The sequence below is a fragment of the Uloborus diversus genome, chromosome 2 (genome assembly GCF_026930045.1).
Source record: "Uloborus diversus isolate 005 chromosome 2, Udiv.v.3.1, whole genome shotgun sequence".
NCBI lineage: Eukaryota > Metazoa > Arthropoda > Arachnida > Araneae > Uloboridae > Uloborus > Uloborus diversus.
The window spans coordinates 13630618-13647318 of record NC_072732.1 but is presented as its reverse complement, the minus strand read 5'-3'; the positions used below and the strand labels follow the sequence as shown (position 1 = coordinate 13647318).

General features: G+C 33.7%; 1 protein-coding gene across 1 annotated transcript in view; it reads right to left on the bottom strand.

Moving 5' to 3' along the window:
* Positions 1–744: 744 nt before the first annotated feature.
* Positions 745–16701, bottom strand: part of LOC129217738 (AP-4 complex subunit mu-1-like) — a 62789-nt gene continuing 46832 nt past the window's right edge. Inside the window, exon 13 of the mRNA XM_054852074.1 lies at positions 745–1040. Within this exon, the coding sequence (XP_054708049.1) occupies positions 993–1040 (48 nt within the window). The 3' untranslated portion in view covers positions 745–992. The remainder of the gene's footprint in view (positions 1041–16701) is intronic.

The following is a 16701-nucleotide window of genomic DNA, read 5'->3' as shown; positions in this document are numbered from 1 at the left end:
ATGTTATTGATATGGAATTTCCAATCTCTGAAAGTGAGAAGCAGGAATGGCTTTCTTTTCAAAAATTAGAATCACGCAAGCTTCATCTTGTTGAGGAGCAGTTTAAGAAGCTATCTGATTCAGAAGAAAGGAATTCAGATATACTAACACCTGTTGAAAACATCAAGGTTGCTCAGTCTCCTCAATCTGAACATGCAAAGAAGAAAAGCAAAGGTAATGAGATGGTTAGGGAAATGGAGGACACAAGATATAAATATACAGATAGTGAACCAAGTTTTATAAATAGGCTGAGTGAAAAATTTGTCTTTTCCTTTCTGCAAGACCACTACAAAACTAAGTATCCAAATTCACAATCCAATTTGTCCAATGGAGTATTCACATTACAGTGGCAATCACATAAGATGGAGATTTTTTGGGTGAATGTAAATGGTGAGAAGGGGCAACCATATGATTTATTGCTGAAAAAAGAGGGCAAGGTTAAACGGTTTATCAAAGTTAATGTGTCGAGCAATTCATCTGATGTACATCTTTCTCAAATTTTTACAAACAATCAAGTTGCAGCTGAATTATCCAATTATAAAAATAAGTATTGTGTTTACCATGTCTTTCATAAAAACATTTCCTACAAACTAAGTTTTAAAGAAATGAATAGTTCTGCTGCACTCTATAAAGTAGTGCTGTTAAAAAATGCCTAATTTTTTGAGATTACAGATTTCTCTGAATACAGTGAAATGCTTTTAACATGAAAAATCGGTTAACACGAAATGATATCGAGGTCCAGACAGTGTACATAGCAATTTAATACATTATTTTTCTTTTAACACGAAACAAAATTCGCTTAACACGAAATATTTTTTTTTTTTTTTCGATCTTCAGTGGCTAATTTGCTACAAGTCACTGAAGAGTTTTTTCATGGAACAGTTTCCTGGAACTTCTGGGAACTGGGTCCTCTTCATTCACAGCCCCTTTTTTGTCCATGCATTTGTCTCCATTCAACAGGGATCTTCCACTCCCTCTCTAATGAATAGAATCCTTATCTTCTACAGAGAAAGAAATGTCAATGAGTTCGGGGATAAGAAATTCCCAAACATTTTAACACGTATTCAGAACTGTTCGTTAGGTTGGTTGCTAAAACTGTTGAATTTCGCATTAATTTTGGCAAAGATCTAAACTCTGTGGTTCCTGTTTGAAATCTTTTTTTCCTGTTTTGCGGGAACACTGGCTGAGAAACGGAAGCAAACGGCTATTTCTTTAAAAATGAAGATGGACTTGATTAATGCAGTGGATGAAAAACGCAGGACTAAAACAGAAATTTGCAAAGAGTTTGTCATAGCCAATTCTACTCTATCAACAACAAAAAAATAACAGGGATCAAATTTCGTCAATGTTTGAGCCAGGGAGAAAACGGATGAGGACTGCAAGAGACAAAGATCTGGAAAAAGCTTTGATGGTCAGGGCCCGATCAAGCCAAACTGGTGCCCAGGTCCTAAGAAGATGTTGGTCCCCCCCCCCCCCACACCCCACATGAGAAAATCTGCGCAATTTTAAAGTCAATGTTTCATACTAGAAACATAATTATTAGAAACTACATTTTAAAAGAATATTACTATATTTGACAGGAAATCTGGGATTTGAATACCAAACACTTGATAGTCACCAAACTAATCACAGTTAAAATTGCCTCTTAAGGCAAAAAAAGAGTTAAAAAACAATTTAAAACTGAAAAAAAAAAATCTTACTAATTCTGACATCAAGCTTTAAAAAAGCTTCTTTCTGGCTTTAACAGAAGCAAATGTGTCGATCAAATAGTTGAAATCTATGTTTGATGTCACAGAATTTTCAATGGTCAATGAGGAAAACGCCTGTAAATTATCCTGAGAAACGCAGCTTCTCAAATGATTTTTTATTCTTTTCAAAAATGAAAAGGAACGTTCACTGGAACAGCTGCTGATAGACAAGGTAAGAGAAGAAGTTGCAGGGGTGAATCCACATTCGGAAATGTATGTGTAATGTTTAATGATCTTATCTTTTTAAAACATTCTCCAGGAGAAGGGTTACCTTTTGCAAAAATTTGAAAGTGTGTTAATTCTTCTGGGAAATGTTCATCCATGTCATCCGAGTAATTATTTTGAAATTCCAGAGCTAAGGACAACGACTTCTTTACGCGAAATGTTTTTAACTTTATGAGGTTTTGAGCTGATTTAAAAACAAAATTGAGCCTCCTCTCCCTTAAAGTTGAGAGAAAGTAAAATGATCTTTAAAAAAAAAGGAAGTAAGTAACTGAATTTAGGCTAGGCTATTTTGGTGCCCCTAAATTTGTGGTGCCCAGGTCCGCGGACCCGCCGGACCGTGCGTTAATCAGGCCCTGTTGATGGTTTGGTTCAAGCAAGCTTTTTTATAAGAAATCTTTTAACACAAATTCTTTTACCACGAAAAAATATTTCGGTCCCCTCAGTTTCGTGTTAAACGTATTCCACTGTATTGAAAGATATACATTCCAGAATGATAATTAATAATTGATGACTCTTTCAATGTGAAAATTTCAGCTTGAGGTTTGCTGATAAAGAAAAATTTACTTGATAAAATGTGAGCATGATTGTCAATTTTATTGCTCCAGGGTAAAAGTGTCCATAAAATCATTGATAGGCAAAAAAAGAAAAAATAATTTAAATTTTGATAATGTATATTAATTAACTTTTTTATTGAAAAATATATGTCTTTATACACATGACAATTTGTACCTTGCTTTTAAGAAAATTAAAAGCACTTTTACAAATCTGGAATTGCATTATTTATTCAACACGTGCATTTGAGATTGAAGTTGGGAGTTTGCTAAATAGCTATAATGAAATATCTAAATGCAATAAAATCTGTCCACTTATAATTTTGTATCCATTGCCAATATTTGGTATTTTCATAAACTTGAATTACAAGTGCTTGACTATTTAATATCTAATATTTTACTAATGTGATTTGAAGAAAAGCAAAATTAATATCAATATTCCTTGTTTGAATAAGAAATATCCCAGAAAATGACAGTATCGGAACATTAACAAAATGTTGCACAATAAATGAAATTTCATAGCATTTATTACAAATTTAAAAGTAATATATTAAATGAAATTGAAATTTGTAAGCATTGAGAATGTAAATTAGTTTTTCTATTAATCATCCTTAATAAAAAAAAACCGAATGGTTTGTGTTGGCATCTGCACATAGGCATCTGTATGAACTGGCTTTTTTCAGAAAGTCTTAAATGTAATTCTATTTTTGTATGGTGTGATTTAACAATTGCCACACACACACTGAGACATTAATACTGTGTTCCAAGACTAGCAATTTTTTGTGAATCTGAGTCCTTATAGAAACAATTCAAGTCCTAAGAGAGGGTCATTCCATCTCATATCAACCTAAAAATAAATATTCTCATCTTAACCATTTCAAATTTTCATGCTCCTTGACATTTAAAATGTAAATATATTTTTGTAAAAAAAAAAAATCTGTCATTCATAATCAATGAGTAATTTTTTGAAATTCCTTGTCAAAAAAACTTAATTTTTTTACACACTTACTTAAAATTTTAAGTTCTATGTTTGAAGTACAGTGCTGTATAAGAGCTCATTTTAAGGAGAATTGCAGGTACTTTAATCCTTTTATGGTCCCACTCAGAAAAGTTTTGCATGCATTCATTAATACATTACAAATTGCATATTTTGTTTTCAAAAAAAAAAAAAATCAAAACTTTTTAAGTTAAGTATCAACTTGAAGTGCATGCAATTCTCTTTAAAATGAGTTGTTAGGATTCAACTGTGTAGCTTTCATAAAACTTGAGTTATGATATTTGAAACCAAAAATTGCAAAAAAAAAAAAAAAAATGATTAGAACTTTTGCTTTAATTGTTGTTCCTTTCATAGTCTCCGAAAATTTTATTTACAAAAATTTGTATCAAGTTACATATCAAATTGAAGTGCAAGCTAGTATCTTTTTAAATAGTTTTCTCACGCAACTCTGAAGCTCCCATGAAACTTGAATTGCGACATCTGAAAGCAAATTTTAGCAAAAATTGTTTTATGAAGTATTACTTGCAACTTCCTATTCTTGGTTCCTCTGAAAATTTTTGGATCTATTCAGTAAAACAAATAATAATATTGTTTTTCCTTTCAAAATTTTTGAATGAATTAACCTCAAGAATGGTAGATTTTTAAAACATTTTTGAAAAAAGAAAAAAAAGCCAAAATTATTTAAGTTAGATTTCAAATCAAAGGTGCATTTAGTTGTCTAAAAATGAGCTTGAGATTTTTATACAATGCTGCAGCTTCCTTAGAATTTTAGCTACATATATTTTGCAGCAAAGGTGGCAAGTTTTAAAAAACTTCTTTTTAACAAATTTCAAACTTTCTAAATTTTTATTGCGGTATAGGAATTGAGAAATGAACTACTGATGTGATTTTAGAAGCATGTCATAATAATCCCACACTGCAATGTGTTCTGCAATATGCCTTCAATTGATTGAAAAAGTTATGCAGAAATGATCTTAAAAGTAAAGTTATGTTCTGAAAATAATGTAGTATATTCCTCCTTCACAACATCCTGACGAAAAAAAGGGATTGCTGAAGTTGCTCCTGCAAAATAAGCTTCATTTAAGCAAAAAAAAGTTTTAAAGCATAAATAAAGTCGGTAGCACTTTGTCTTCATTTTTAGTACCAGGCAGGGCCGGACTAACTAAAAGTGAGGCCCAAGGCTCAGAATAATTTGGAGGCCCCCTGAAAGCTATTATTTTAAAAATGTGTGTATTTTCTGTATAGTTGTAATGCTATGCATAATTCTTTAAGTAATTTGGGGCCCCTTAAGAAGAGGGGGCCCCAGGCCCAGGCTTAGTAGGCCTGTGCAGTAATCAGGCCCTGGTACCAGGCCCAGACCTGCATAATCGCTCAGAGGCGGCGAGTGTGGCTTATAGATGCAGGGGCAAATTTTTTTTAAAGAAGGCTATTTTATTTTAGGCTATCTTAAGTGACTGGGGGGGGGGGCTTTGGATGTTCTCTCGCATAAATGTTTTGGAATTGTAGTTTTAAAATGCCATTATGGTAGAGTTTTGTCAACGTTTGGGGAATGGAGAGGAGTTTCCATGGTTGTCCTCGTAGTGTTTCTTTAAAAATAAAGTGTAATCCTTAAATAAATAATCGCTGATGATCGAGTAACCCGCATGCTTCAACAATGAAACTCTCGCCACAGCATGATAATTTTATAATATGTTTTGGTAATGTTTAACATGCAGGGAAAGGCTGAACTCGATCCGGTAATTTAACTATTTTACTGGTAAGACTCATTTCAGGGGAATGAAGAAACGTAAAAACGGTCAACAATGAACGCTACCTACTGGAGTTCAGGGTAAATCCACTGGAGTTAGGGTTACATTTTCAACCATCAAAATATCACCAAACAGGCAATGGCTTTGTTCAAATGTAGTAGAGTCGAAGCAATTTTCACCCATCATACCTTGATGGCCGACTTTCTAGTTAATAATAAAAACAAAGAAGTTTGGACTGTCTTTGGTAATGAAGGCTCTTCCCAGAAAAAAATCTTAAACTAATGTCTTAAAGATGGAAATAAAGCCATCTTTAGTAAACTTAGAGCAAGGGGTTTGGGGTTCTCTCCGAGAAATTTTGCAAAGTTTAAAACATTTTTTAAACGTCTTTTAAAACCTTATTTCAGAAGGAGGATGAAAAAGGTTTGGAAGTTCTCGAAGTATTTTTTTTTTTTTTGGAACTGATGAAATTCTAAGAACTCAGTCCTGAACTTCCTTAGGGGACTTCAGAAAAATATCTCTGAATTTGTTTTTTTCCTTCCTAAATTGGGGTCTTAAAAACACAGTTTTATGCTATCTAGATGAATTCTCTTCCTGAATTTCCCCCCTCACACTGGAGTCTTTATAACACAAATTTAGGTCATTTTTGAATTTAAATAAAGGAGAAAGTGAGCTCGAGGACTTTTTTCAGGAAAATTTTCAAAATTGAAGTTTTAAAACTGAAACTTTAAACAGTATTTGGTGATGTTAATGTTTGGGTAACCTCACCCAGAATGTTTTGAAATTTGAATCTTAACGTTGAGGCAATCTTTGATGATGAAAGATGTGGGGGCAGTTGCCCCCCCCCCCCTCCCTTGCCACCCCGATTCGCCGCCATTGTACCCGCTAGTTATGGCCATAATCAAGTTCTCATTAGTGAACCACTCAATTATTCAGGATCATTTGAGAACTCGATTATCACGAGTTCTCGATTAGTGTATCTCGAGTTCTTGATTTTCACATCTAGAGTTTTCGATTATCACTTTTCGAGTTCTCAAGTGATCTGCTGCTCGGGTTCTCGTTCTATGAACTTCTTGAGATACTGATTTCTCGAGTTCTCGAGATGTCATTCACTCGAGCAGTATATTTCTCGATCGATTTGATAATCGAATGAACCTTTCACGTGAATGACTTTTGAAGTGATTCAGTTGCAGGAGCAAGCCCGTCATTTAGGGGGTCAGTGGGATCCTTTGAAAAGGAAATACTTTTTTAAGTAAGTGGGCGTAGTATTTTTTGTTGTTTTTCGAGAAAAAATGGCATTGAGTGTACTCCCTTGCCCCCTCCTAGAATTATTTGAAATGACAGGTCCGACTGTGCAGAAGTGCTTACAGCTTGTATTTTTCTTGGAGGGAGGGGGGGGATCCATAGTTTTTAAGGGTGTGCAGGAGGAACTCTTAAGGAATGGACATCCCTATGATCTCAACGGTTTTATAATCAAATGTTTTCCGTTTTCCATGAGAAGGCACTTGACTCTACCTCCTTCACATGGTATCCGATGATTCTATTTCGCTGTTTTTGGCAGAAGGCATATCAGGATCATAGCTTTTTTTTTTGAGAAAGTAGCAGTTTTTAAAATGTAAGAATAACAAAAGTAGCAAAAGGCAGGTGAAGCAAGTGATGTAAAGGACACTGACTTTTTTGGGCCATTAAAATGTAACCCAAAGTTAAGGTTATCCGGTTGTCTCATTTACAAGCACAAAGATATGCTTACCGATCACCCCCATGTAAAATTAAACGCTGCGTTCCAAAAAAGCGGGCAAAGTGTCTTCTCGTGGGAAACGGACAATAATTGCCTCTCAAATGTTTTATTCGAAAAATGTTGCAATTGAATGTATGCTGTCAAATGCTTGACTATTAAAAGTTTTGTAGCCCAAATATTCAGATTACTGCAGATTCGTGTCTCGGGGCTTCAAGAAACCCTCTTATCAATGCAAAATAGTGAGTTTTTGAGTGTAAACACATCTTTATATGCAAAAACTCACTACTTTGTATTGAAAAAAGGGTTCTTTAAACCCCAAAACACGTTTCAGCCTATGGCCGATTATTTCTTGTTTCAAATGTCCGATGGGAAAACCAAACTAAGGACGGCCAAAATGTAGGTTTCCAACACTGTTTTAAAGAACAAAAATGTATTCAGTACGAGGTAGAAACCAATGGCGAATCAGATTTTTAAAAATGAACAAATAAATAAATATGATAGCTCAATAGAGGTCTGTGACATACAGTGAATCCTTAAATAACGATGCAGTCTATAACAATAACCTTCCTTTAACAATTTTTTTTTTGGCCCCAGCAAAATGTCAGCTTGAATAATCAAGCTGTCTATAACGATAACCTGTCTATTACGATATTTTTTTTCGGTCCCAACAGTATCATTGTAGACAGGTTTTACTGTATTTATATTTCTTATTTTTTGATGAAAGTACAGTGGAGCATCAAAAATCCGCCACCCTGAAATCCGCCAACATCCAAAATCCGCATCGATTTTCCCCAAAACTTAATTTTGCCAGAAAATCATTTTTGCGAACGTACAACTTCTATTTTTCGATCAATAATCCGCCGCTATCGAATTTCGTACCGTTAAGCTCTAAATCACTGGATAAATAAATGATCCAATGAATTCAATGGTTTCCCCAATAATCCCTTTGAGGAGACAGCAGAGGAGCTACTTATGTATTCCAAAGTTGTGTGCAATCAAGATCTGTGGGACAAAGAGAGAGTCCTGGAGTGGCTGGATAATCCAGATGAGCAGAAAACTCAGTATCAACTTAGTGATAGTGAAATTGTTCTACAGCCCTCAGAGGAAAGTGAAGATGATGAGGATGAAGGACAGGCAGAATCTAAAAAAATTCTAATCTCGGAGGGTGTGCAGGTAGGAGAATACTACTTAGAATTTTTAAAACAACAAGATATTGTGTCGGAGCAAGAACTCCTAATGCTGTACAACATACAAAAAAGACTTAAGCTTAAACTATCAAAAAATATGAAACAAGCAACAATTTCTGAAATGTTTTCAAAATGTAGCTAATGATTTGTAAACTTGTATATATTAAATAATGTAAATAACTGTAACTATTATATTTTTATTCCTTGTTGTTTTTATTTTTCCAATTTAAAGGTACAACTCCCACCTATTTCCTTAGTGACCTGAAATCCGCAAAATCAAAAATCCGCACAACCACTTCTCCCAATTTGTGCGGATTTTTGATGCTCCACTGTACCATGTCGAAAATCACAGCAAAGTAGAGAAAAATACATGGACCTCAGTAGTATGTTTCTAATAGAAGAGAAGGTAAGAGGAGAAAGAGAAGGGGATTTAAAGAATTGTCATGAAAAATCACACCAGTACACTAGTAGTAAAATGTTCAAAGGTAAAACGGAAGTAAAACGAAACTTTAACTAGTGTATTTCAACAAATAAACAGAAAAAGATAGAAATCTAAAATATTACTGTACAGTGTACAGAAATGCAAGTCTTAAATGTGACTGGAAAAAATACTTTAGGAAGTTTTCCCATAAAATTTTTTTTAAAAATAATAAAAATAGGGACGTAGCCAAAGAGGGCAAAGAGAAGCGGCCCTAGAACTCGATCCTTTCCTTAGTGGCCCCAATCGTGACTTGAAATCACATTTATGCTAATTCTGTCACCGTAAAAGTGAGTTAAATCATTTGGAGCTAAATTTTGGCCCTTTTTCGGCGTGCTGGAGCTCCATGAATTGTGTTTTGTGTCAAAATCCCCTATTAAGATGGGGTTTTTAAGGGAGTTTTCAATATTGTTGTAAGTGTGCAGTATTTGCACATTTAAGTGGATTGAGCCTACCTGTAACTTACAATTATCACAAGTAATTTTTGTATTTTCATAGGTGGTTTGTATGGTGGGGAGTTGTTTATGTTGAAGTGCTTTGTGCACAAGGATTGCGTTACCACCACTTGCATTTGTGAGACGACAATATAGTCAGGGATGTAGAATTTATCCTGAGGTTTAAGTTTAGTTTCTTGAAGACAGATTATGTCTGATGAATAGTTTTCAATAAAGGCAGTGGCCCCGATTCAGGGGGAAGAGGGGGGGGGGCGACCGCCCCTGCACTTTTTCAACACCAAAGATTTCCTCAATGTTAAGATTTTAATTTCAAACCATTCTAATTTTCAAACTAAATTTCAAACATCAGAAGCCCTTCCCCCTCCCCAGTCACTCAACATAGCCTAAAATAATCTTCAACTTCCTAAAAAATATTTGCCCTCGCATTTATAAGGGCAAACCGCCGCCTCTGAATGAAGGTGATTAATTTTGTAATTTTAGTTTTTAGTTGGTCCTGAATACTGTTGCAGTTCCAGGAAACTATTTTAAAATTTGGGAAACTACCCATAATTGGTTTGTGTACTCATTTTTTGGAGTCCTCCTAGCTTACGTTCGATGAGCAGGACCGGTAGTGACCGGTTAGTCAATCACGCGACAGCAAATGATCACGTTCTCCAATCAACAGCTTAGAATGCTAACCGGTTGATCATAGAACGCTGCGGTTAATAACCGGTCGACCAGTGAGGTTCGTCGAACGCAAGGCTAGAAAAGCAATTAAGGTCATACTTAAAGTATTAAATGCATTTGTGCTTGTAGCACTGTTCTCATTTGTTCTTTGTTGATTATTTTGTTGTTGCATTGAAGGACCCTGCTTGGGCAAGGGGGATCCAGAGACTTATTTAAGTTTGCTTTCATGCTGTTTGTTCTCCTGGTATTGGACCAGGTGTCTTAATTTTGTTTAATAGGAGCATTTTGTGGTTTTTGATTGAATTTGATTAGGTCAATATTTGTTTTTTTTTTTTTTTGGTGGCCTTTTAAGGCACTTAGAGTAGTTTGAGCTGTGGGGGCCTCCACATAAGAAGTAAGTTGCAGGGTGGGGTTTTTCATCTCGGTCACAATTACTGGATCTATGAGGTCAAGCACGTTTAACACATACTGATGGTCCATTACAGCCAAATGAGCTGTGATTGAACTGCTGACAGTTCCATCACTGACTAACAGCATTCTTTTTTCTGAGAGATTCTAAACTTATTTTTAGATTGTCAAGAAATTGTAAATTCCAGATAGTTTGGTTATGATGGATAGGGGGAAAATGGATCATAAACAATGGTAGAGGTTCATGTGTGCTTTGAGCGAAATGGGAGGGATAATATCCCAATTTGTTGAGCTCAGACGTTTTCCATGCTGGATTAGAGTTTATTGGGAGTCCTCTGATGACTATTTTGAGCATTTTTTTTCATCAGGGAGAAGTAAAGTATGATTTGCAATGCTATTTTCCTCAAGGTATGGTTTAATATTCAGTGAGTATGAGTATTTGTGCTTTTTACTTTGCACATGAGCTTTCTGTTGTGCATAAATTCGCCGGTAACATTTTAACCGGCAATTTCAGTGACATTTTTTAGAGTATTTACAGGATCAGTAACACAGGGTTCATAAGGGTCATGGAAATCCTGGAAAGTCATGGGAAAAAGATTAACAAATTTCAGACCTGGAAAAGTCACGGAAAAATAATATTTTCATCAAAAGTCCTGGAAATTGATTTAAAGTCATTGGAAAATATCTTGGACAGTAATAAAGTAATAGTACCTAAAAAAAGCATTAGAAATCTGGAGGGATTTAACAGTGTTGCTAGTAAAAGCTATTAATACTCAAAAATTTAATGATCTCAAAAACAAATCTGAGTTTAGGAATCCTATTGCATCCGCTTCTGTAATAGCCACCCACCTTTTTTTGCAATGAGTTTTTACTGCTGGGACATCACTAATTTTGTATTCACCATTAGTTTCAGCACTTTTTGTTTGTTATATTATTTAGTAGTGAACTTGCATTTTTTTGATTTTGCCACACCCACTCAAAAAGTAATCTAATTGCATCCGAGTTTATTTTAACCACTTGTAAAAAAAAAAAAAAAAAACATTAAATTTATCAGAGTTTATCTTAATTTGTTGAAAGCTTTAGAAAATAAAGACTTTAGTCAGGCAATACATAGAAATAATTGGCAAGTTTGACATTAAATAGTACTATTCTCTTTGTATAACAAGGTCATGAAAATTTTTATGAAGTCATGAAAAAAGTCATGGAATTTTTTTCATCCAAATTGAGTATGAACTCTGGTAACATTATCCACCCATACAGGGGGAATGCTCTTTTCAGTACGTCTTTGGAATTGTCATTCCCCTTCATCATTAGGGGTAGGGACTGGGTTTTCAAACATTTGTAGAATTGTTGGGAGGGGGGGGGGGTCAAGGTAAAAATGAATATTTTAATTAAACGAGAGAACCGACTGATTATCATAGTCCACATTTTGATTAATGGGAATATTTCGATTATTTATAATACTAGAAGAATTTTCACCAGTAGTTTTGGTGATTTCTTTAGTAGTACTAGGTTTATCATTATTTGCATTACTACAACTGGCAGTTGCATTATCATTAATTTTGCTAATTTGTTGCATTTATTTTCATTAGCAAGGTTTGAATTATCATTTGATCTTTTCTTGTTATTCTTTTTCTTAGTTTTTGGTGGGTTGAAACAAACAGTAGAAAGTTTGGGGTCAGCCCCCATTCTTATGGTTAATAGTTGTTTTTGATGTTAAATCAGCACTAGTATTAGCAAATTTACTATCAATTCCTAGAATTTTGCTTTTTAAGGTATTTACCTCAAATTCTAAATTTTTAATGATTTCTTTATTTCTAATAGATTCAAATGCATGCATTTTTAAGCTCAAAGAAAACTTTTTAAGATTATGCAGTTTTCTTCGATTGTCATTCTTTGTTATTATTATCATAAGCATCATTATGATTTCATCAATCTTTACTGAATAGAAATTAAGTTCTTCACATGATAAAACGTTATCCTTCAATTTATTAGAAATTTCAACGTAATCAAATTTTTTCCCCTCACAAATGGAATTAAGGGGGTCACAGTACCTTTCAAACATTTTTTTAAAATTTAAATAAATTTTATATTTCTTTGAAACCATAACATGCATACTTATTTCTTAATCAATAATTTATTTTCAAAATTTAAAAATATTGCCTACTTTTTTTTAAAATTCAAAAAATTGAAGAAAATTTCAATTTTTTGAAATTTATAAGGCTTTTTTATTTTTGCACTAATTAAATTTTGTTTTTGCTAAACGATCACTATAATCATCTCTAAAAATCTGTGCATTCATTTGCTTATGAGTTCATTAGAAAATTTTCTGGGATTAATTATGTAAAAACTCAAAGTTTTTTTTTTAAATTAGTTTTTAAAGGTTTAACATGCTCTAAATATTTCAGTAATTTAAAAAAATGCTTATCCAATGCACAGTTTTGTCAAATACGTTATCCCATAGCAAAAAGTATTACTTTAAAGGTTTATCTTTAATAGAAAAAAATCCTTAGGGATTCTAGTGACATGAAAACACAAAAATACCATCATCGAGAAAAAGCAGTTTAAAGTTTTTCTTTTGCATAAGAACACATAGCGAGCATGGCCTAAAACCACTCGTAACTTTTTAAATATTTAAACTAAAGCAATGAAACTTTTTCCCTGTGTTCAGAATAGTTTTTAGTTTTGAAATAAACAATAAAATTTTTTTTGATCGTTTCATCATTTTTGAGGTACCCCTTAAGCGTGACCAAGGGGCTTACCTGGATCCAGTTAGGGCCAGTGTCTACCATAATGGGCTCCTGTTCAAGATATTTGAAAACTCGGTGCTACTGCCTAGAAAAAGGCAGTTAATCAAGAGCGTTGAAATACAAAACCAGCGACTATGAAGGACAAGGCCATTCCCAAACGGGACTTAAAATCTGATAGACAACCAGTAATGAGGGTGGTTTAGCATGTTAAGTCAGTTCTCAATGAGAGCTTCAGTGGACTAGCCAAGGGGAGGGTCCAAGAGGTCCTTAACCTCCGGAAATGAGTAAGAAATTTTAACCCTTTCCGGCGCGGTGGTCACAAAAAGGGACACCAATTTTAAAAATTTCTTTAAAAAAAAGTTTTTTCTTTAAAACTCCGAAAATCGCTGCATTAGTTGCTTTTATTTCTCTTTAATGCACACAGATGGCAGCACTATTAAGTATGACTCTTTTTGTTGGCTTAATTTCTTGTTTAAAATACCTCGATTTTCAAGCTCAAATACAATATTTTTTTCAAGATTTTAAAATTTACACCATAAACTAAATTAGTCAACCATTTTCCCTCAGGAATCCTGAGCTAATCAATGATAATTTTGCAAAAAATTCGAGTTCATTTTTGAATGCATAAACAAAGTTTCTTTCCAGGTGTCCCCAAATGTGGACACCGCCCGTCTAGGGCATTGATCTCACTGTTGTGGGTGAAAGATGTAATTTGATACATTTCAGAAAAGGGGGACCAAAAGAATAGTTTACAATGGGCTTTTGTTTATTTATTTTGGGTTCTTGACCCAGAACAGGTGAATATGAAGGTTCATGAATGCACACATTTGAGATCTGCTGTTCCTACCAGACAATTGTATATTTTTTTTATTATCAGCTTTGATACTATTTTTTCTGTAAATGGTCTGGAACTATTTTTTCTTTAATGTAAAAAATACAGTCGTATTTTTTCATTTAATATTTTATAGCACAAAAGGAATGCACATAAAGCAAGAACAATGTGCCAAAAATATTTTTAACATTTTAAGTTGCTTATTTAGATAATTTTATGTAATCTATATAAACTTTCTTGAATTTTACTTCATCTTTATCTTGGAATTTTTATAGTAAAAATATTGAATTTTGTGTTCTAAATATTCTTAATGGCATAAATTATTGAAATAATTAGTAAAAATGCTTAAGAGCTTAAAATATTTGAAATTACTCCAATTGTCATACGAGGTAAGCATAACCACTTCAGAAAACAATTTTTGCTCTAGGAGGGCGGTGGTCACAAACGGGGACACCACACCCAGCTGGAGGGGGTGAATTAAAAAAAATTTTGACTGTAAAATCTATGTCCAGATAACCAATTTATCCCATCCATTGTGTTTTTTTATTATATTACTAAAATTTTAATGACCCGCGCCTGTAAGGGTTAAACATGAAAATGCCTTTTTACTTTCACACATCGGTTTCCTGCTCATGTACATAAGAAAACTCGAGTTAGAGTACATGTAAATTTCATTTGACTCTCTCCAAAATGAAATATTGGCCATGTTACAGGAGAGCTTGTAAAAATGACAGTGTTAATGTTTCCCGTGTTTTATTCTGTAAGTTTTGATTAGCAGTATTACTAACCGGAGAGTTTAAATGTTTCATATTAATAGTTCTTCATAAGTTACCCCAGGGCAGAAATTGGAGGTTTTGAGTCAGGAGATTTGTTGTTAAATTTTTCTGGAGCAGTGTTTCTAACTCAAAAGTTGAATTTAATATTGTGTCATTGAGCTTAAATGATCTCTTAGGATGTATAAAGAAATTAGCAGCATGATTTCTGCCATATAGACAGCAGGTAAATGGTAGATTTTTACCTCTAGTGCACTGGGCAGGCCTATGCAGCACGGTAGCTTTAACTGAATTGTTGGCAGTTTCAGCACGAAAAAATTCAATTTAGCTTTTTAAGGGATCAATGGGGGGCATCTTTTAAAAAAGGGCTTTACCCTTAACCCCTTCAGTCGGAATTAAGAAATATTGGACCAAAAATGTTGATATTTGGTACACAGTGTACTATGGTAAAGGCTATCTTTTAGACGAATTTTTGAGTTTGTAGGAGAAAAATTAAAAGAGTTATGGAACGTCCAATATTCCGGACTTATATTTTTGAAATCAATATTTCATATACAAAAACGGTAAAATACCGAACAAACTTCATTACAAAATATTCTACAAACAATTATAAAACATAATATAAGCATTTGAAACGATTAATTAAAGATTGTATATTTTTTTAAAAATCAGGGATAAAACCTCACTTTTCAGATGAAAATCCATGGTTGGAAAAATAAACCACTCTCCATCTCTCAATCCTTATACGTCAGTGTTGTTAATCCCAAAACGAAAAATTATTTCTGATTATAATAAGAATGTAAAGAGTCAACTACAAAAAAAAAATCAACAAATTAAATCAATTATTAAATGACTAGCAGCTGTTTAAAGTGTATGTGCCCTATACATTCAATGTTCCATATTCTTCTGTTATTTTGAGTTTCAAATAAGCAAACCAGGAGTGATAATCCCCTATGGAGTTGAGCTTGGAAAGAGGGATAGAAGCCCTATTTGTAAATGCTGTGAAGTATCAAAGCTGAGTTAGTGTTTGTTTCAAGTCCCCTGATTACACCTTTGATATGTTTTGCTTCAGGCAATAATAGGGTGTGGTTACCTATTTGTTTTTCATTAAAGTAAGCTTAGATAATACTGTAAGAATTGGAGGAGTTAAATATACACATTAGTTGACGAAATAAGTTCAATTGCCCATCAAGATCAGCAACATCATCTATCCAAATTGGCGGATACCCCTTTCCTATCTAGTTTGATTGGTTGGTTCAATAGAGTTTATTGGTGCAAGAGCTTTAATAGGATAGTTTGTAACAGGAAATAATTGCCATTATTTGGATTTGATCACGAGGGGATTTCTGGGAGAGGGGAATAGGGTGTGGTTACCAATTTGTTTTTCAATAAAGTAAGCTTAGATAATTCTGTAAGAATTGGAGGAGTTAAATATACACATTAGTTGACGAAATAAGTTCAATTGCCCATCAAGATCAGCAACATCATCTATCCAAATTGGTGGATACCCCTTTCCTATCTAGTTTGATTGGTTGGTTCAATAGAGTTTATTGGTGCAAGAGCTTTAATAGGACTGTAACTGGAAATAATTGCCATTATTTGGATTTGATCACGAGGGGATTTCTGGGAGATATTAGTCCTTGTCCAATTTCTCCTCACCAGCATAGCTTTTGTAAAAGGATTCAGTACCCACATCTTTATTTGAATTCATAACGCTATATGAATCAACACCATTTCTATGTTGTGTGGCTGAGGTTTCATCAGCAAAGCTAGAGAGAGTTACACTATTCTATTCCTCATTCAGTTGTAATATTTACATCTTGTGACACATTTTCGTGGGACAAATTTTAATGGTTCCACAAATTTTTATTATTTTGTCATTTTAGACAACTGTATTATCATCACTGTGGTTTCCAGAATCCTTTCTACCTCCTTTAGATTTGTTATTGATACATTTCTCGTTCTTGGCATTAAATACAACATTCCGTAAACACCTATTCTGATGGCATTCATTTTGATTATAACCATTATCTGTTTCAGAATTAGCTCTCTTAGTCACATAATATTCAGCTTTTAGACTTCCAATGTCGACATCTTAAGCTACAAATT